This window comes from Balaenoptera physalus, assembly GCF_965194825.1.
Source record: "Balaenoptera physalus genome assembly, chromosome: 4".
NCBI classification, from domain to species: Eukaryota; Metazoa; Chordata; class Mammalia; order Artiodactyla; family Balaenopteridae; genus Balaenoptera; species Balaenoptera physalus.
Genome location: NC_138891.1, coordinates 79,183,984 through 79,206,171, shown reverse-complemented (window position 1 = coordinate 79,206,171; position 22,188 = coordinate 79,183,984). Strand labels below are relative to the sequence as shown.

Here is a 22,188-nt window from a genome sequence, read left to right as displayed (position 1 = left end):
TGTGCACAGTACTGATGTTTAAGAGTAATTTAAAGCAGCATGAGTAAAAACCTGGAGGTAAAAAGAGCATGGCACAGCCAAAGCCTAGAGATAGAATGGTGCTAGTTGAGGCTGGAAAAGCAGGCAGGGGAAGATTAGAGGGCCTTAAAACCATGTTAAGGAGCTGGAAAAGACTTCCTAGATCTGTGGGTTTTTTGTTTGTACAAAAAAAAAAAATTGTGACGTGGTATGCTTTTTTCTCTCAAACGCTGGTGCTTAAATTTTCTAATTGTAAAAACATCCAAATAGAGAGGAAGATAAATGAAAATTCTGCCACCAGCAAACATTCCCCCTTCTCTGTCCCATCTCCCCCTCCACACTTCTGCCCCTAGGAATTTTACTCTCCAACAGTAATTCTTTGAGAAATTTGCTGAGATTTTAATTTTAAAGCCACTTTATTGAAGTATGATTGACATATAAAAAGCTGTACTATTTAACATAAACACCTTGATGAGTTTGGAGACAAGTATACATCCATGAAACCATGACCAAAATCTATGCCATAAACATATTTATAACCTCCAAAAGTTTCCTACCCCTCTAATTTTTTGAGACTCACTTTAAATTGTATTTCATTTCTACGTACTGCTTTGTGCTACCAGCTACAAATTATTCTGTAATTACCAATCCTGCCACATGAAGTGCCTATCACTGCTTTGTAAAAAAAAATTATTTCATGCTTCATGATCAAACTAGAGATTTAAACTCATGATTAAACTAAAGATTTTCCATAATAAATTCATTCTCTTTACCCCCGAACTATTTCTTCCTGCTCTTCTCCCCATTTCTGTTAATAGTGCCATGATACTACCTAGATAACTTCCATCACTTCCGTTTCTTTTCTGATCCCTTTTACTTACTGCCTCTGTACTGGTCTTATTACAATATTGTCTTCATCACCTAATTTCTATACACCATATTCTCTGATACCTTTCACTTACCCATAGAAGCAATTTCTTGAAAATCTTGGAAATCAGTGATCTCTATAAGCTCAGCTTTGTTCTACCTTTCTAATCTGATTTCCTGCTACTTCCCAGCACCAGCTCTCTGGTCCAGCCAGTCTTATTTCCTCACTTCCCTTTTCTCTTTGCTACCTGTCAATCATCTATCATTGGTGGATATCATATGAACTTTTATGTTTGTTGCCAAAATTTTGGAAAACCTGTATCAAGTTTCTTGGGAGCTGTAAGATTTGGAAGAATTTTCTACAGACTAGCTCTTGGATCCAGACATTTCAAATTTCAAATCTTGTTTCTTCTACATTATCTATATATTTCTAATATTGACATAATATACAATTTGTAATATGATCTTCAGCCCTGCACTTCCATGTCAGATTAATGCTGAGTTGCATCAGGGTGGTGGGAGTTTTCCTGGGAGCCATTCCTATACCTAGAAGGCTCTCAATAACCTAGACATGGTAGTGATCGTGAATCACGTACATAAGTCTACTAAATCCTAGATGTACCCGCATCTTAATTTCCCTTGTCCAGATTCCTGAAATGCCTATTCACTACAATGTCACTTAACTGGAAGAAAATTACAGTGGAAAGAGAAAGGAGTTTAACTTGATTGTGGTTAAAATATTTTAGTTTCACAAACTTAAAACCCATGAACACGTGCCTCACTTAAAGAAGGGCTGATAAAGAAAAATTAAAAATGTAAGAGATAAAGATTTGTGTAGATGGACTTACCTCATTTTCTCTAGATTTTCCTTTTTGTATACTAAGGATATGATTTTAACTTACTAATTCAGTTTTTTATTACATATTATCTAAGCTTAGATATATTTGTTTACATATTATCTAAGCTTAGATATATTTGTTTACATATCACCTAAGCTTAGATATATTTGTTTTCATATGCAAAAGTATATCAGAGATGATCTTCTTGCCTTTATTCTTTTTCTTACAGTATTCTTGTGTTGTCCTTTGCCTGCTGACAGAAATATCTCCTAGACTTACCCTCTACTCTAGACTTTTCCCAGCCCACTCCCTATGTCAGACTTACTTGCTAGTATTTAATTCCTTTAAAATCCAGCTCTCTGATGAAGAACAATTAACTTATGCAAATGTATAGATGAGTGAATGTGCTATCTCACAGATATAATATGAAACTAGTTAACAGGTTTTGTCTGGAGATCAAATGAGAAGGATGTAGTTTTTAATCTTAAGTCTAAACCTTGATGAGAAATTTCACTCTATGCAAGTATTTAGTTAGGGCCTTTCCATATAAGATGTGTATATTTCAAACATATTTGTGAAATTCATGCATTATATCTTAAAAACTAATAAATAAGAATATAGTTCAAGCATAATGATTGTTTTTGACTGAAGTATAATCACAGCTTAATACAGGAAAACAAACATACACACTCTCCACTTATAGGTAGCAGCTCTATTAGTTGTTTACAGTTCTTATTACTAGTTGTATTGAATGTGTTTGTAGCAATTCTATTTTCCCCAAAGTAGATATACTGTCACTTGAAACTGCTGAGTAAAGCATGGAATCTGTCTAAGCCCTTAATAGCTAAACACGTGGGAAGCTATTAAGATTTTTAGATATTTTAAATTCATTGAATTAAAAAAGCAAAGTAAAATTCTCTACAGGTACTATCAAAAAACAAATGAAATTTTACGTACCCTTTTGTCACATGCTACTGTCATGAATTCAAACTCTTGCCAGACTCCCTTCTTTTATGAAGAGATTAAAAGAATGTACTTCTTTGGGAAAATCCAATGATCTAGATATATAGTTCTTAATATAGTAGGATAACCTAGAAGAAATGGATAAACTCCTAGAAACATACAGCCGACCAAGACTGAATCATAAAGAAATAGAAAGTCTCAACAGACCTGTAACTAATAAGGAGATTTAATCAGTAATCAAAAATCTCTCAACAAAGAAAAGCCCACTTCTCTGTTTTAATTTAATTTCCCATTAACTTATCTTGGTTGTCTTGACAACAAATTCTCATCAATGACACGGAAATTTGAACTAAAGCACTAAATCACTGAATTTTAGAGTGAAAAAACACCTAAAGATTATCCATCCCAGTAGCCATCACTTTAGTCTGTATCAGAATCACTTGGAGGGTTTGTTACAACCATTCTCAGAGTTTCTAATTCAGTAGGTCTGGGGTGGAGTCTGAGAATTTGTTTTTAAACAAGCCACAGGTGATAATAGTACAAATGCAGTTTTGCATGCTGGGATGGAAAAAACAATGTTCTATCCTCCTGTATAGGGAAAAAGCCAGTCCTTCCTCCTTCCATGTTTCTCCTGTGCGTTTCCTTTACTTTCACATGACTACCACACTCACAACACTTCTAACACCAGATGAGTGGAGGTTTTCTCCACAAACAAGCAAGTCTCTGAGACACCAGCTGGGTGTTCCACAATTTAACTCAATTCGGACACTATCTACATGGAGATAGTGTCAGATCCCACAGGGTAAGTTCTCAGTGCAATGAGACTGTCCCCTCCCCCTCTTTCAGATGCCAATCCCAAGTCACCTGTTCTTCTGACCTGAGGTTTCCACAACCTCCTCCTCGGGTTCAATTAATTTGCTACAGCAGTTCACAAAACTCAAAAAAACTGTTTACTTACTGCTTAGCAGTTTCCTATGAAAGGATATAGCTGAACATCCGATGGAAGAGATGCCTAGGGCAAGGAATGTAGGATGGGACGTGGAGTTTCCATGCCTTCTCCAAGAGCTCTCTCCCACAGCTCTACCTGCTCAACCCGGAAGCTCTCCAAACCCCCGCCTTTTGGGTTTTTAATGGAGGTTTCCTCACACAGGTGTGATTAATTAAACGATTGCCCATTGGTGATTGAACTCAATCTCCTGCTTCTTTCTTCACCCTAGAAGTAGGGGGGTGGGGCTGAAAGTGCTAACCCTCTAATCACCTGGTTGGTTCCCCTGGCAAGAAGCCCCTATCCTTAGGTGAGGCCCCCAAATCACCTCATTAACAAAATGAAAGACACCTGTGTTGCTCTTGTCAGGAAATTCCAAGGATTTTAGAGCACTGTGCCAGAAACAGGGATAAAGACCAAATAGGTATTTATCATAAATCATAACATCACACATACATAATATGGTTAATCACAATCCTGGTTAAATTTAATTCTACCTACTTTATTTCTGTATCTGTGTAGCTGAATATGGCTGGAGAATATATAACCAGACTAAAAAGTCTCATTTTGAAATAAATCATCATTAACCTCAAGTGGGTTCCTGTGCTGCTGGGTAGTCCTCTGTCCACCCTCTTGAACAATAATTACATATTTTCTCCACTCTCCTCAGAGCTCCAATACCTCCTCCACTGTTTTCAATCTCAGCTAATGACCACGTGTCCTCTTTCACTGAGAAAACTGAAACGATCAGATAAGAACTTCAGTAGCTGCCACCACCATGTCTACCAACCTGTCTGTCTGTATCTCCATGGTCTCTACCTTTTCTCCTGTTGTGACTAAACTGTGTAAGCTCCTGACTTGGTGAATGTCTCCAGTTGTACACTAGATTCTACTCCCTTTCACCTACACAAGAAAGTCAATCCAGCAATTTTTCCTGTTTCCTTTATATAATTATAATAAATATTCATCTTTTTACTAGATCAGCATACAAACATGCTGTTATTTCTCCCATTAAAAGAGAAAAACCCTCCTTGAATCTATTCTCCTACAATGCCCCATTTCACTTCTTTTTATTTAGAGCAAAATTCCTTGAAATAGTTATGTTATACTCACTATTTCCAGTTTTATTCTCCCATTCTCTCTTGAGTGCATTCTAATCAAACTTTCTCCCACACCAATCAACAAAAAGCTCTATATAGGTCATCACTGACGTCACTGCTAAATCCAATGGTCAATTCTCAAGTCACATCTTACCTGACACATCAGCAACATATTGCAGTTTACCATTTTCCCTACCTTATAACATTGCACTTTTCGCTTAGATTCCAGGATACTTTATTTACCTAGTTTTCTTCCACCTTTATAGCCATTCTTTTTCAGTCCCCTTTGCTCACTCCTCTACATTTCACTGGACTTAAAACACCGGCATGCTCAAAGACAGACTCCTTGAACCTTTTCTGTTTTCTATTTATATTCAAGCCCTACATGAAATCAGCCAGCCTCATTACCTTAAATACCTTTTGTAATCTAATGGGTCATATATTTATATTTATAGTCTGGCCTATCCCCAAATTCCTGACATAGGTATCCAGTTATAGGGATATGACATACACTTGGATGTCTAATAAGTATCTCAAACTTATGTCCCAAACTGAGTTCCTAATATTACTTTCCTTTCTCCCACAGTCTTTCCCATATCTATTAATGGCAATTCCATCCTTCCAGTTTCTCAGGTCAAAAGCATTAGAATCAATCTTGACCACTGTATCTCTTTCACACGCTAACTCCAACTTATTAGCATATTCTGTTGGCTTGACCTTTGTAATATACTCAGATTCTGACCATTTCTCACCCTTTATACTATTACCACCTGGTTTGAGCAAGCCTCCATCCATTTCTCATCTGAATTACTGTACTAACCTTTTAACTGCTCTCCTTTCTTCCAACCTTGACTCCCTTTAGGATATACCCAGCACGAAGAGTGATCCTGTCAAATGGAAATTAGATTATATTACTCTATTCTCAAAATCTTCCCATCTCATACCAAGTAAAAGTCTAAGTCTTTACTGTGTCCTACAAGAACCTACATGACTTAGCTCCGTATTATCTCTGATCTCATCTCCTAAAAGTCTGCCCGTAACTACTCTAGAAGGTCAAGATCTGTGAATAGTTTGAGATTTTACTTTACTTGCAAGCTAATAAATTTAAGTTGCCAGTTTCATGGATGCTGATAGAAGACATGAGACTCTTGGATCAGAGATAAAGGATAATCACAGTAGCCAGAATATTTTGTGCTGGTTTCCTGAGCCTTAATTCCACAGTACAATGCAAAGAAGCCTCCTCTTCTGTATAAATCTGCTCAGGCTGCCTTAACAAAATACCACAAACTGGGTGACTTCAACAACAGAATTTTATTTTCTCACACTTCTGGAGACTGGAAGTCTCAAATCAACATGCCAGCAGTGTTGGTATCTGGTGAGAGCTCTCTCCCTGAGTTGCAGACAGCTGCCTTCTCACTGTGTACTCATGTGACCTTTCCTATGTGTGGGGGAGGGGAGGGGAGGTGGGGGAGGGGAGGGGAGGTGGGGGAGGGGAGGGGAGGTGGGGGAGAGAGAGAGAGAGGGAGAGAGAGAAAGAAAGAGTTAGGTCTCTGGGTGTCTCTTCTTATAAGGACACCAATTCTATCAGATCAGGGCCCTACCCTTATGACCTCCTTTAACCTTAAATATTCCCATAGAGGGCCCATCTCCAAATATCAATACATCCACACTGGCGGAGTGGGGGAGGGCTTTAATGTATGAATTTGGGGAGGGGAAATGAACAAACCTTAGTCCTTAACATCTTCTACTCTATTTAAAATTTAATCACACCCTTTTCCAAGAATTTCTATCCCCTTTTCTGCTTTATTTTTTCCTTAGTACTTATTGCTATCTAATCTCATATATATACTTATCGTATATATTGTCTGTCTCTATCATAGAAAGTAAGTTCTGTGAAGGTAGGGATTTTTATCTGTTTTATTCACTATTTTATTCCCCTGTGCCTAAAACAGAGCCTAGAACACATAGTAAACCCTCAATAAATATTTGTTGATTGAATGAATTAAGATTTTAGTGGGGAAGACTGGTAATTTGGAAAGCTGGAGTAAGGTACACTTCTAGCCAGTAAGACCTCTTTGAGGAGGAAAATCCTCATTAATCGTCTGGTGAATTATTTACTGTAGACCGAATTGTTAATATCTTATTATAGAAGTCCTTAAATTTAAGCTTCCTTTGTAATGTGTATTTCTGAAATAGTAGAGGCTATATTTTGGACTTAGAGCTTTTTTTTAAAAATCATGTTACATCATCTAAACATGTTATTTTTAATTTTAAATACTTTATAAAGTACTTTCTAAATGGAATGTATTTTTATAACACCCTTTCTAAGTCTCTGGTACATGTACACTCCTGAGGTATATCAGCCTGGGATAACTTCCTTACTCTCTCTACATGATGTCAAAGGAGAAAGGAAAGAAAAGGCTGCTTAGGGGAGAATCTGGAAATGTCCAAAGTTCAGTCTACCCCAAGTTACTTCCTAAGCTTCATAGTATCTTGTCTCTGGAACTGGTAAAAATCACCCATAGGTAATAATCTGGCATGGATATTCAACCTTGGAGATTCCAGGTGAGTAAACCATTTTTCTGTATAAAAGATGCATAAGCCTGCCTAAACACCAAAGCTAGTTTGGATTTTTTTTAATACAATCAAAATTGCTAGCATGAACTCTAGATATTTAAATTTCATGAAATATCCTGAGTGTTCATTTTCAGAAGAAGAACAATAGCATTTTCTAGTGAATGAGTCTGTAAAATAAAGAAGTGGAATCAGTTGGCATTTTTTTTTTCAGCTGGTTATTCAATAAATTAAAAGTATAAATTTTCTAAAATCTGCTCTTTAAAAAAGTATTTTAATGAATACTATATAGTATAATGAAAGGATACTGGATTAGGAATTAGGAAGCCTGAGTTCTAGTCCAGGCTCAGCCACTAACTTGCTATGTGACCTGGCCCAAGTCTCATCATCTTTCTGGGTCTCTGTTTTCTCATTAATATAATGAGGGGATTTGACAAGTTGATGTCTTAGACTCCTTTTAGACCCTACCTTTTATGATTCCAAGTTATTGCAACTGATGAACTCACAAATCTACTGATTTATGTATAATACTGCAATATTATGACACTATAGATATGAATTATCATAATATAAAACATTTATCACCCATAGATGAATAGCAGCTGTTTTAGAAAGAATTTCATGTGCCAGTGATATGAAATTGTTTTTATAGGTACATTCCTCTCATTGAAAGGAGCTGTCCTAACATTCTCCTGTATGGACCGAACTGGCAGATTAATGCAACCACCATATGAAGTCTGGAGGGATCCAAACAACATAGATGAAAATGAGAAATCTTGGAGAAGAAAGCTGGTCATGAACTGCCCCTCTCCATCCCAAGAAATAGGAGATCATCAGTATACAATAATCTGCTCAGAAAAACAAGCCAAAGTCTTCTCACTGCCTTCTCAGACTTGCCTCTATGTTCATAACATCACCGAGACATCTTTTATACTACAAGCAGATGTGGTGGTCATGTGTAACAGTGCCTGCTTGGCATGCTTTTGTGCCAATGGGCATATCATGATAATGAGGTACTTGCCTTCTTTATAAATTATCTGGTAATCATAACAGTGCAAACAAGGTACAGTTATGAAAACTATATGTGTAATGTGCAAGATGTTATCAAGAAGCAAACTGAGATCATTATTTCATTATATTTGTGAATGTTTTATTGCTCAAAACTTTGAGGAGACTGAGTTTTTATTTGTTTTTGTTTGTTTTTTGTTTTTGCTAAAAATGCTCTGCATTGTGAATGAAATATGTTAATTGACATCAAGGAATCTAAGGAAAGAGTGATCCTCCAGTCATTCACACATTCATTCAACATTTATTGAGCACATGTTATCTCCCAGATGCCATGCTAGGCACAGGATATATGAAGATGAATAAACTACAAGGAAAGAAATGAACTGTTACCTTTACTATGTTTCATAGTACACACAAGAATTTTCCATACAGAATTTAATTTTATCCTTATAACTTCTCTAGGACATGGGAAAATAAAGTGTTATTTGCATCCTCCATTTTACATATGTTAACAAATTTTCCTGAGGTTGCAAGTCTAGGAAAAAGTGAGATCAACACTGAACAGTATACTAAAAGTCATCACTTTATTTTAACCTGCTCTAGCTATGCATTAAGAAATATACATGGAGGGAGAGCTTAGATGGGCTTTTGAACTGAAGTCGTAACTATATTGAAGGCTAGGTGGAAACAGATGTGAGGGATAATTGAGGGAAATTTGCTGAATGTAAAACCAATTGGTTGTGAAAGGTAATGGAGGTCTTTAAATCTCAGGGTTAGAAGAGAACTTAAAGGTTAAAAAGTTTTATCATGAACTTGGATAATAGTGAGGTCATTAGCAGATAAGAAAGTCAGAATTTAGAAAGACTGATAATGAGAAGTTTGGGAATGAATTGAGAATGAATGCTTGGAATGTGAGGTGCTTATATGCCAGCCTGCAGAAGTTTAGCCAGCAATTTAAGGTCTGGACTCTTAAAAAAATAGGGGTGGAAGATACAGCTCTGGAAATCATTTACGTAAATGCATTAGTGAAAGTTGTAGCAGTGAATGAAATCATCAAAGAAGACAGTATAAAAAAAGAGGAGAAATAGACTGGTCTTAGGACAAAAATTGGGGGGGAGGGGTGCATATGTCTACATTTAGATAGTGGAGAAAAAAGAAACTCCAGCAAAGGAGATTGAGAGGTCATCAGAGAGCTAGGAAAAGGATCAGAGTAGCAGAACTTCATGAAATGAAAACAACAGCAGAGTATCAAAACAAAGGACAGAAGACTACCGAAACGATGGTCAAGAGGCAGTCAGAGCAGAAAGGTCAAAGAGTTTGGGTACAAGAAAAAACCCTAGATCTGGCACCTAGATATTAGTGATCTTTGAGAAAGCAAATCTTAGGAGCACGGTGGAGGTAAGACTAAATTTCAAGGGGGCAAGAAGAGAGGCAGTGGCATAGATCAGGGGTTAACAGACTACAGCCCCAGGCCGTATCTACCCTGCCCTCCCCCCAATCTGATATTGTACAGCTTGCAAGCTAAGAATGGTTTTTACATTTTCAAATTGTTGAAAAAAATCAGAGAAGAATATTTCATGATATGTGAAAAGTATATGAAATTCAAATTTTCAATGGCCATAAACAAAGGTTCAGGGAACACAACCACACCCATTTGCTTACATACTGCCCGGAGGGGCTTGTGCACAATAGGGCAGAGTCAAGTAGTTGCACCGGAGGCCTAAAATATTTACTATCTGGCTCTTTAAAAAAAAGTTTGCCAACCCCTGAGACAGTATTCTTTGGGAAAATTTTGGTAAAAAGAGAGATGAGAGACAGGAAAGTAGTTCGAGGGCAAAACTGGGTGTTTGAGAGTGTTTTTATTGTTATATTTTCTTTAATAGGGGAGACATGAGTAGATTTGTAAGCCAAGAAGTAGTTAATGAAGGAGAAAGTTTTGAAAACATAAAAACAATCATTTATGGCCTGCTCATTCTCTTACATATGTCTTACCCTTTCTCTCTTTATCTGGTTTCTCTTTCTCAAGCTCTTTTTAGAGATTTCTGAAGAAGGCCATTCCAGTCTTGTTTGAAAATAACGACTTAACTCCTAGACATGCCTTAGTTTAGAAGGAAAAAAAAAATGTGTGTATACTCCCCGAAGCTCACGTTTAGTCACTCAAAAATGTTATTTCACAATTGAGTTTTTAGCTTGATAGTGACTACTTACTGTTTTTGCAAAATTTTAGTATGTCTTCTTTTCTTAAATGGTATATCTGAAAATTAATTTCTACTTAAATGAATACATGCTACATCTACATTTATGAGGAGGGGAATTTCTTGAGAAATGAAAAGCAAGAGTTTAAAAAGCAACAGGAGTCATAGCAATAGGAAAGATAAAATGATCTGTCTCTGCCCTTTGTAAAAGCTGTTTTACATGATAATGACTACTTTAATATGTCCTAGTGGAAACTCTTTATGTGTTCATGAGGATCTCAAAAATATTTGAAAAGGAAGTGATTTTGACATGATTTTAGTAATGTGTAAGGTGTGGCTAGGAAACACGTGGCTTCAGTAACTGGAGTCTACAAATTGGCATGTTCCTGACCTTGCTAAGCATTCCCAGATCTTTCCAGACTCTATCAGAACTTAACTACGGGACTTTCCTGGCGGTCAAATGGTTAGGACTCCGTACTTCCAATGCAGAACTTAACTACACTAAGCCCAATCTCCTCAAGTCCTAGTTTTCAGATAGTTGCTAGGTAGGTATGATTGCTTATGTGCCAATGTACCCAGACCTAGAAAAGAGTAGAGAGAGATGCAAGAGGCTTATCTATGTATAAAGTTCTCAAACTGGGCTGAGAGAGCCATTTTTAGTGGGAACCATCTTTAGTTACTTGACACTATTTCCTTATAAAAATGTCCTTGCACAGAAAAAAACTATTTTTTTTCATCTTTAAGAGTGCTTGTTTCCTATCCCTTAGCAATTGACTTACTCTTTTCCTTTTCCTACCAAAAGTGATTACACCTGTTGTATTTTGTTGGCTTACTTTTATTATGCTACATAGACAACACAACTTATCAGGAATGTCCATAGGAACCTCTTCCCCACCACAACCCATTAATCTGAATGAATGGAAGTCTGTTTAACTGGGTTTGTTTTGGACTCATATCCTAAGGATCTCTGTTACTTCAAACGCCATCACATGTATTTTTAATATACTTTTTTCATACTAAATCTTTGAAATTCAGTATATAATTTACACTTACAGAATATCTCAAATCAGACAAGCCATATATCAACTGCTCAATAGCCACACGTGGCTAGTGGCTACCATATTGGACAGCACAGCGCTAGGACCTCATGAAAAACTTATTCCTATAGCACAGATTTCAGGTCCCATTTTATATGGTAAGATTCTAGGGCTTAAGTTGTAATTACAAACTACTTTGATAAGAGAAATAAGTACTTTTTTTTCAAGGTGCTGGTTTTATGATCGGGGTTAATTTAAAATCATTGTGCACACTACAATCAGTAGAATGATTTCAAAGCTTGAGATTTATCTACAAGTTTATTTTTCTCTTTTTGGCATTAGAGATGTGCTTTAAAAGCATTGAGATTGGTTTTCTTTAGTAGTTTGTAAATCTGGCTCTAGTGAGAGTATCCAAAAGTACATTTTTATAAATATGTAAGCAAAATCATTTGACTACAACATTAGGATAAGCATAGAGCCAATCAGTAAGACACTTGAGATGTGGTATTAGCTTGGATGTGCAAATTCTGATCTATTATTTGTAACTAATTCTGTTACAGCCCCCAGCCATGCTTGTTTATTAATCATGTCTTCAGTGCAGGTGCCTTAAGTCATAGGTGATTTTCACTTTCTGTGTATAGAGGAAGTAAAGGAAAGGGGAGCAAAGCCACTCCATTCCCAGGCACAGTGAACTAGACCCACTTCATCAGTGTATAACCTCCTCAGACCCAGGAGTTCTGCCCTAAAAAGAGACAATAGACCAAGTATGCAGGCAGCCACTTTCTAGCTGTGGTGTTTCTGCCATAAGCAAAGATTATAACTGTACTGTAGGAACCTGTGAAATGCTCCAAAAAGCATTTTGAAATTGCTGGCCACTGCATTTAATCCATCCTTCAAGGACATTTGCTAAGTATCTGTGTGGATTAAGATAGAACTGTGCCCATACTTTTTTGTGAATATGATTTTATGTGAAAGTCTAGTTTACTACCATTGAGAATTCAGGAGGATAAAGAAACAACCATAAAATAGTGGTATAAAAAGTATTGTTTTATGTAAGGATCTGCACATTTTATACGAAGAAATTAAAAGCTTCTAACAACTTGAATATGAAATGTGGATTTGTTTTTTTCCATTCAGCCTACCTAGTCTTCGCCCAATGTTGGATGTTAATTATTTGCCACTGACAGACATGAGGATAGCACGGACGTTTTGTTTTACCAATGAAGGACAGGCATTATACCTTGTCTCTCCTACTGAAATTCAGCGGTTAACATACAGCCAAGAGATGTGTGATAATCTACAGGTAGGTCAGGCACATTTATGAATAAACATCGGACACAGTTGTAAAAAGAGAAAAAATTAGAAAGATGTCTAAAAGCTAAAATATTATTGAGCCAGACAATAAATATGCCTGCCCTAGAACATGTTTTGAATATATGTTCATCATTGTGATGCTACCAAGTTCTAGTGTGGTTCCAGATATACACAGAAAAAAATAAGAAAAAACGGGATGTGCGAAGAATGTGGAGATCATACATATCAATGGTTGTTTTGTGTGTTTTATTGTTTGTTTTGCCTATGGAGAATCCTCTGAAAGATTATAAAAATCTTCCTCCAGGGTGGGAAATATGTATGTACACACAAAGATTTTGCATACAATTCAGGGAGTTAACGAACTTTTTTTAAAGAAATCTTAATTGTGATTAAGAGCCATACAAAATAAATACATATCCTGTAGGTTAGAATTGGGCATTTGTCTTTGATCATAGCGGTAAGCAGAACCTAGAAACAAAATAAATATAAAAGCCTATCTAGCCTTGGATAAGTAAATGTGGTCACAAAATGTTAAAAGGCATCTTAGGGATTTAATTGGTTTCTCCTCCTTATTTTAGAAATAAGAAAACTAAAACCCATTCATTACAATATAGAGGTTCAGAGTATAAGCTCTGAACTATTTAAGTTGCATTTTGCTCACTTATATAACTTTGGCCATTTTACTTAATCTACTACCTTGAAGCACTGCTGTGAGAATTAAGAAAGAATTCATATAAAGCACTGAGCACAGTGCCTGGAACATAATAAGCTTTAAAAATAAATAATAATAAATGTTATTCAACAAATACTTAGAGTTTTTTATATGCCTGGTACTTGGCTGGGCTCTAGGAACACAATCGTAAACAAGATACAAGTCCCTACCTGCTAGTGTGGAGGGAGAGATAAGTAAACAGACAACCACAATACTCTGGAAAATGCTGTTATATGGCTGTGCCGGTGCTGGGGAGACATGTGAGAGGGGCACCTGGGTTGATGGAACAAAAGGGAAGGGGTAGTTAGAAAAAGGTTGTGAAGGATGAATAGGAGTTATCCATAGGAATGGATGGCTGGAGATGGAAAAGGTAATGATATTCTTGACAGAGCAGAGGCATGCGACAGCCCCAAGGTTCAGGCAACTTCCAACAAAGTGCTGAGTTGGGAAGTGGAGAGAGTGAATGGGTGATGCTGGAGAGTTAGTCAAGAACAGAGCTTGGAACACCTTGTAAGCTCCCTAAGGAATCTGGCATTTATCCCCAGGGCAATAGCAAGTCATTGAAAAGGTTTAACAAATTTGTTTATTAAAGCTAATATTCTGGTTGCAGTATGGCAATTAGTTTTGAGGAATTAAGACTAAAAGTAGGGAGAAAAATTTGGAGGCTTTTTAAAATAATTAAGGCCAAAAATAATAGTGGTTTGAAATAAGGCAGCCAACAGTGAGGAAAGAGAAAAGTTAGTAGATTCAATGGCTATGAAGTGTAATCAGTCAGATTGGAGGGTTATTAGATGTAGGAGTGAAGGAAAGGAAGGAATTAATAATTATTCCTGTATTTCTGGGTTGGGGAACTAGTAGATGGTGCAGCCATTTCCAAAGAGAAAGGATTTGGAGCAAGAGCACAGGTCTGGGGAGTAGAGGTGAAAGGGGATGATGATGACAGTCATGCTGCAAGTTCACAGACAAACTGACATTAGGTCAAAGGTCAGACTTTGGGTTGAAGTTCCTTCCTCCAAACCAATGGTTCTCAAATTTTGGTCTGCTTTAGAAAGACCAAAGCAAGTTAAAACTTTTTAGGGCAAGTTAAAAGTTAGAAAAAGTTAGAGCAAGTTAAAAATACAGATAACCAGAACACATCTATGCAAATTTTGATTTAGCACGTGTGGAATAAAGCCTGTGCATCTGTGTTTCTAACAAGATATCTCCCCAGTCATTCTAAATCACATCAAATATTAAGAACAGTTTTACCTCACCATGCAGTAGCTGCCTACTTTGACTCATTTAAATTATCTTGAGCTATTTCATAATTTTGTATGTGATATAAAAATAAATCCAGCCTTTCTCTACACACCACCAAAGGCCTCCCATTTCATAGGGCAGTCCATGCTTGGTTCCAGAAAGGGAACTAGGACAGGAAAGACGCTATGGTAATTGAAAAAGAATCAGAAGTCTAGATTGGCAGTCACTGATGAAGTGTAAATTAATCCTAGGGTGCATATTAGCTTCCCATGCTTTCTAATTGTAGAAGGAAGAAACGAAGAGGGCAGAAAAGTGAAAATTTTAGGATGTCAGTTCTTGGAGAAGGGAAGGGAAAGGAAGGAGGTGGAGAAAGAAATGCCAGAGAGAACTGGGAGCAAAGCAAAAATCACCAGGAAAATATATGGAGAACAGACTGCCTTTTCATGACGTGCTCTAACCTGCCACCATGTTATCTTTTGATCTGTTACTTTACTCTTAGTCAGTCTAATGCTATTTTCTTTTGATCTGATATAGGACATGCTAGGAGATTTGTTTACTCCCATAGAGACACCAGAAGCTCAAAACAGAGGCTTTCTCAAGGGACTGTTTGGTGGAAGTGGACAAACATTTGACAGAGAAGAGCTCTGTGAGTAACAGAAGACCTGTTTCTAGACTAGCGTTTTGCTTCTATACCATGAAAACTATTTGTTTACCAAACATGAATAAAATTGGTCACTTTATATTAGATGCAATTCTAATAGTACATGCAATTCATAGTACATGCAATTCATACAAAAAATGAGTAAGCTAATAAATGTGTCATTTGCAGGTAGATCATACCTGCAAGGCAGGGTGAAGACATTTGGTTACTAAAATCTGAAAAAATGTTTTTGAATCTGCCTGCCTTTACTTCTAGGAAACAGATTCTTTATTCAGAATTCAAGGTTTACCAATGGTACAGAATAAATTACTTAAAAAAATCTACCTGCGAAACTCTGATGAACAATAATCAAAATGCAGTAGAAAGATACTAGGGAACATTTTCAGAGAGAAATTAAGAATATCTCACCCACCATTTGGTCTTACAGATCAAAACTCCTTTTTTCTTGAATTTTTAACTATGCAAAAGATCTAGGTGCCTCCATACAATGGAATAGTATTCAGCCATAAAAGGGAATGATGTTTGATACATACTACAACATGGATGAACCTTGAAAACATCATGCTAAATTAAAGAAGGAAGACAAAAACGGCCACATATTGTATGATTCCTTTTATACAAAATGTTCTGAATAGACAAATCCATAGAGACAGAAAGTAAATTAATAGTTGCCAGGGACTGAGGCAAGGAGGGACTAGAAAGGGACTGCTAATGGGTACAGAGTTTTCTTTTTGGGGTGATGAAAATGTTCTAAAATTAGATAGTGGTGATAGTTGCACAAATCTGTGAATATGCTAAAAACCACTGAATTGTACACTTAAAAAGGGTGAGTTTTGGGAATCCCCTGGCAGTCCAGTGGTTAGGACTTGGAGCTTTCACTGCCGGGGCCAGGAGTTCGATCCCTGGTCTGGGAACTAAGATCCCGCAAGCTGTGCAGTGTGGCCAAAAATTAAAAAAAAAAAAGAGGGGGGTGAATTTTATGATATGTGAATTTTACCTCAATAAGGCTCTTATTTTTTTAAAAATTGATCTAGATTCCATTCCTAATGTTATATCCTTGGGAATTCTCACTAAATTTTTACTAAGATAGCTGTTTTTCAATATTTAAAAGTTACTTCATTAAAATTAAGTGAAACTGCGCTTTGTAAATGATGGGGAAATTTTTAGTCTTTTATAAAGTAATAAAGTTCCTACAAATGTTTATTAATGCCCATCATGCATATACCCCATTCTGTAGTATTTACATACACACACACACACACACACACACACACACACAGACTTTTGAAAAATGACAACTGAGGCCTACAAAGACTGATAGCAAGATGAATACAGAAGATTGGAATGCCAACTTGGGCAGAAATTTAAGTAAATGATCCGGCCTGAGATTAGAACAGACACTAATATGGGTTAAATATGAGGTCACAATAAAATTGTGAGCATCCTAACTCAGCAATGTCAAGAAATGCAATTATGCCAAATTGTATGGAACACCCCCTCACACACACACACACACAATAAGGCATATTATGGTACCAATATCTCCCTCAGTCTCTTTCATAGGCATTTTTCTTGGGTAAATGCTAACATCTGCAAATACAGATCTATGATAGGAACAAATATGTCTCTTCATGAGAACTATGACAGTAGAATTCAATGTAAGTACTTTGGTGATAAACTTGACTATAATTACTTGAATTACTGACAGAATGTTTTAAATTGCTATGGCTTGAACTCCCAGTTGGGGAAGCTTCAGCAGGAAAAGCATCACGCAGCCTCGCACAGCACATTCCTGGACCAGGTGGTATAGAAGGGATGAAAGGTGCTGCCGGAGGGGTGATGGGAGAGCTGACTCGTGCACGGATCGCACTTGATGAGCGAGGACAGAGGCTAGGAGAGCTGGAAGAGAAAACTGCAGGCATGATGACCAGTGCAGAAGCATTTTCCAAACATGCACATGAGGTAAACTACCTAAGTAAATAAAGGCATCTTCATACAGTAATAACTTTAAACATGTAGGTCCTGCAAAAGAAAGCCTAACCAGTGATGCCACTGAAAGTAATCCTGTGTGAGAGCCTAGGTAACTGGGATCTCATTATAAGTATTATAACTCCTCTCATACTGGGGAGAGAAAAGTGTTTTTTTAATACTATATTGATACTTCTTTACCTTAGAGGATGACTTAAAGGAAAATTATCCACTGGTTCTGGTACACTGGGTCTATATTGTGCATCAGCTGCTAAAAAGGTACTTAGGTTGATTACATGATCTCCCCCAACAAGGTGTGAGGGGGCAGTAGAGGCTGGGATCCACACACCCCTCTTTGTCTCAATCATTAAAAATCATTTCCTGTCAGGCAACTCTTTAGAGCTTGATTGGTTTTTTAAAGAAATCTTTCTATATGCACTTTATTTCAAAAAATAAAAGAAGTCTTATAAGTTTTGAGATTTTGATATGCATGATTAGCTCAATATGAGCTTGCTTTGATTAGCACTTTTAAATAATTTTTAACATCTTATGGTGACTTTTTTCTTTGCAGTTAATGCTGAAATATAAGGATAAGAAATGGTACCAATTCTAAACTTCTAAAGAAGCTATGACTGCTTTGAGAAACCATTATTCAGGGAAACCAAATTTATTCCCAGCATCACTATTCAACAGCTAGAAGTTTCTTCCACAAAATGTTCCATTACAGTCCATCTGAAGTTATCATAAGGGAGACTTATCAGAGACACTGTACAACCCAAAGGCTGGAACCCTGGTTAAAACCCCAAGATATGGCTGAATTTGCCTCTTCCCACGTGGAATGGAGCTATCATCTTGGTATGTCGTTTGCTAAGGATTTACATTTAGGAACTACGGGGAGTCCTGATTTGAAAAAATCCTGTACAAACAAAAAGCATTAATGCACTTAATGAAAAAAATTTTTGCATGATAAATTAACATCTTAAGAGGAAAAGAAAAAAAAAAGCATGTTGTGACAGAAGAAAAAAAGATTTATGGTAAACTATTTTTATAAATTGGACCACACCTGACAATTTTAAAAAATCTGTGTTAGAAGATATCAGTGCATTTCAAGTACATTTGAATACCCAACTGAAAAAACAAACAAAACCAGAGTTTTCTTTTCATCTATAACTTTCATTATACTAGGACATTATTGAATTCTTATGGCAAGAGTCTGATTAAGTCCTTCTCTCTCCATAATATTTTACATTATTCACAGTTCTTGGTCATAATCAAATATTGCCAGTACAGTAAATTATTCCTAACACAATTATATCCGTTTCTATCACCTTCAGAACAAGTTGCTATTTTTAGTCACAAACCGTGCAGGGTTGGGTCACCTCGAAGCATATTTTCAGCCTGGCTTATACTCTGCAGGGGAGTTGACAATAGGTTTGGGGAAACTAGACTTACAGGAACAATGCAGTTAGCTTTGAGAACTGATTTCACACACTCTGGTTTCAGTTTCTAAAGTGATATATTTTTAATGCTCCATTTGTATCCTTGTCTGCCAATTACACAGTATATTACTGTTCAATCCCAGTGGGGTCTTCAATTCAAAGGTGCTCTTGCAGCCTGACATTCACAGACCAAACTGGTCATTCTCTTTAGTCTGATTCAGTAAAACCTCAGTTAATGTTTTAGGAAAGGGATTCTGACATTTCTGATTAACAAGGGCTTTCATTAGAAGTTACTTTTTGGTTCAATACTTACTACTGAAAATTGTTATGAAGTGGTGGTGTTTTTGCTATCTTGGCTTTAGTCACCATTATGGACAACAGAAATTTTGTCACTCAACAGGCTAAATAACATAAGCCACAGGATTATGTCAACAGATACCAAATACCTATTCCTTATTAAAAGCTCTTTTAAAAATGGAATAAAGAATATCCTTAACATGATAAAAGATGATCTCTCAACAGAGAGCTAGTAGAGGCAAACAAAATAAAGATGTCTGCTACCATCATTTAATATGATTCTGGAAGTCAAAAGTCTTAGGAAATGAACATATGCAGATTCTGGGACCCATCCTATAATATGTATGTTGTTCTTTCAAAAAGAATCTTTTTTAAGAAAATTAATGGGTTTGGCTCATTGAATTTTAATTAATCTAGGTCTTATCAGACTCACACTGTGTTTCTTAAGAATTCACCATTTTCCTGAAGTCCAGGCTATTTGAGTAGTCAAAAATAGTATTTCTGCTTGTTTTTTGTTTTTAAATTTTTAGTGAATTTGTTTAAAGTGGCACTTCCTTCAAATGTTCTCAGTAATTTTGAGAAGAACAAATTAATCTTTGAGAAGAGTAATCTTTGAAAAGAGATGGAGGAAAGAGTCAGAAAATGTATACCAGGATAGCATTTCTCAGAGTCCTTGAATTCTCCTGATTTCTCAAAAAAGCCTTTCTATGAATCTCTCCAGACTCCTGTGAACAGCCTTAGGGTAACAGAACCTGACTTGGAAATACAAACATGATACATAAAATTATATAGTAAAAATACTGAAGAAACTTGAGACCAGGATTTGGAAAACACTGGTAGCCAAATTGCAGTACACTATTTGTACCATCAGTTTCAAGGACCCAGTTTTCTGATTTTCTGAACAAATACTTTATCATTTCTATAGTTAAAAAAAACTAAAAGAGTAAAATATTGGTTTATTTTAGAAACAATGAAATAAAGTCCAAAGTGGCATTAAATTCAATGACTATCTCTAAAGCCCCAATAGGATGTGACTTAACTTGTTCTACATCAGGGTTTCTCAACAATGGCACCATTAACAGGAAACTCTTTGTTATGTGGCACTGTCCTTTGCACTGCAGATGTTTAGCAGCACCCCTGGCCTCTCTCCACTAGATGCCAGTAGCGACCCCCACTCCCACCCACCCCAAAATGACAATCAAAAATATCTCCAGCCATTGACAAAATTACCCCCAGTTGACAGCCACTGTTCTACATCATTTGGAGACAGATTAAATGTGAATATGTAATATGTCTTGTATAAAATTAAACATCGTTAGTACACAGTAACAAATTATTATACCCAAAATTACATGTGTGGTTCGTATGCAATAAAATACTATTTTGGGGAAAGCTTACATGAATCACTGAAAGATAACAATTACAGAATATTTTAAAGCATACAGAAAAAATACCAGAAAGGACAAAATAGCATTTCACAGAAGTGCTTAAAACTGGCTTTAATGAATAGATCAAAAGTTTATAATTGGCACGTCAATTGGAAGTAAGGTGCTTCTGAAATGCTTGAAAAGAATAGGTTCTTTTTGTCTTTCAATATTGTTTTTATAAACCCTTTCTTAATGTAAGGGTAACTTCATCCCACAAACTCCTGATTAGTGGAATACAAATTAATGAGGTTTTACTGTATCAAAATTATTTTTCTAATTCAAAGAGATAGCAATAACAAGAATCTAATATGGACGTGATTTTTCTCTTTGAACATTTCTGTTCTGTGGCACTGACCTTAGCATGCACACACACACACACACACCCCACCATCTTACCATCATCATCATCTTTGGAAAACGAGTACTGTCGATCCATGTAATACTTTACATCCCTCTTCTCTACTATTTAAATGTCTTGCCTCTATCTTGGAACATAAGAAAAATACTCCTAGTAACTTGAACAATGATAGAGAAAATGACTCTGAGCCTTAGTTGTCATCAAAATTACATTCTGTCTGCTTAAGGTGACATCAGAAGATAAGGCTTGCAAACCACAGTCTCTCTACAAGTTGACCATATCTCATTATGACTCCCTGAAGAGATAAGCCCTTCTTAGTGTCCCAGGAGAAAATGGGCCTTTAGCATTATAATTCATCATGAGGCTAGAGGTATTTTTTTTTTCCTGGTTCTAATAATGCGAGCAATAATCCCTACTAAGAAACCATCCATTAACCTTGGAGTTTGGAGGGATGGATGATTATCATTTATTTTAATCCCCTGCAAAAGCAGTACTACCAGCTCTGCTCTCTACACTTCATTGAGACCCAGACTTAGTGCCCGTCATCATCACAGTCATTATCTGACTAACTTTGGAAGGATGGTGACAGAACTGAGTGAGATGTTTTCTGATAATTCAGTCATAAAGATAAGTTTTCAAATCTTTCATATAGCATTTGAATGATTCTCCAGTTAATAAATCAGAATCCAAGTCTCTAGTACTCAAAGATCTTAAGGGATTGTAAAGGAAAAAGTTTACTGTTGGAGTCCTTTTTAAAAATGTGAACCATGTGTCTGTTATCTGCATTAAGGGATCACCATGGCTTTGAGGAAGGAAGAGGAAAATCAAGATTATGCCCAAGGTTGGCTGAAGAAGATTAAGATTAGCTCTTTGAGATACTTGGTTTTAAAATGTTTGGCAGAAGGGAAAAATGAAGCAGATTTAGAAGAGTAAGCTAAAAGCCCTCTCATTGGTTTAGGGTCATTGGGACAATTTATGTAGGGAAGTGATTCTCAACTTTGGCTGTGCATAAGCATCACCTAAGGCGCTTCTAATATTCCCAGTTACACCAAAATCTTTCAGAGTGGGAACCAAACATCAGTATTTTTGAAAGCCTCCAAGATAGTTCCGATGTCCAGCCAAGGTTGATAACTACTACTAAGGAAGACACATTTGTCTACCCTGACTGGTGTCTAAGCCCCACTTCT

General features: G+C 36.5%; 1 protein-coding gene across 11 annotated transcripts in view; it reads left to right on the top strand.

The window, feature by feature from the left end:
- Nucleotides 1-21,967, top strand: part of STXBP5L (syntaxin binding protein 5L) — a 390,198-nt gene extending 368,231 nt beyond the window's left edge. For 10 of the 11 annotated variants that reach the window (XM_082460023.1, XM_082460029.1, XM_082460032.1 and 7 more), the window contains 5 exons: nt 7,999-8,359; nt 12,724-12,889; nt 15,386-15,497; nt 17,254-17,474; nt 18,052-21,967. In XM_082460023.1, coding sequence (XP_082316149.1) covers nt 7,999-8,359; nt 12,724-12,889; nt 15,386-15,497; nt 17,254-17,474; nt 18,052-18,093 — 902 coding nt within the window. In that variant the 3' untranslated portion in view covers nt 18,094-21,967. The remainder of the gene's footprint in view (nt 1-7,998; nt 8,360-12,723; nt 12,890-15,385; nt 15,498-17,253; nt 17,475-18,051) is intronic. The other variant, XM_082460022.1, reaches the window with a different exon arrangement.
- The last annotated feature ends 221 nt before the right edge of the window (nt 21,968-22,188 follow it).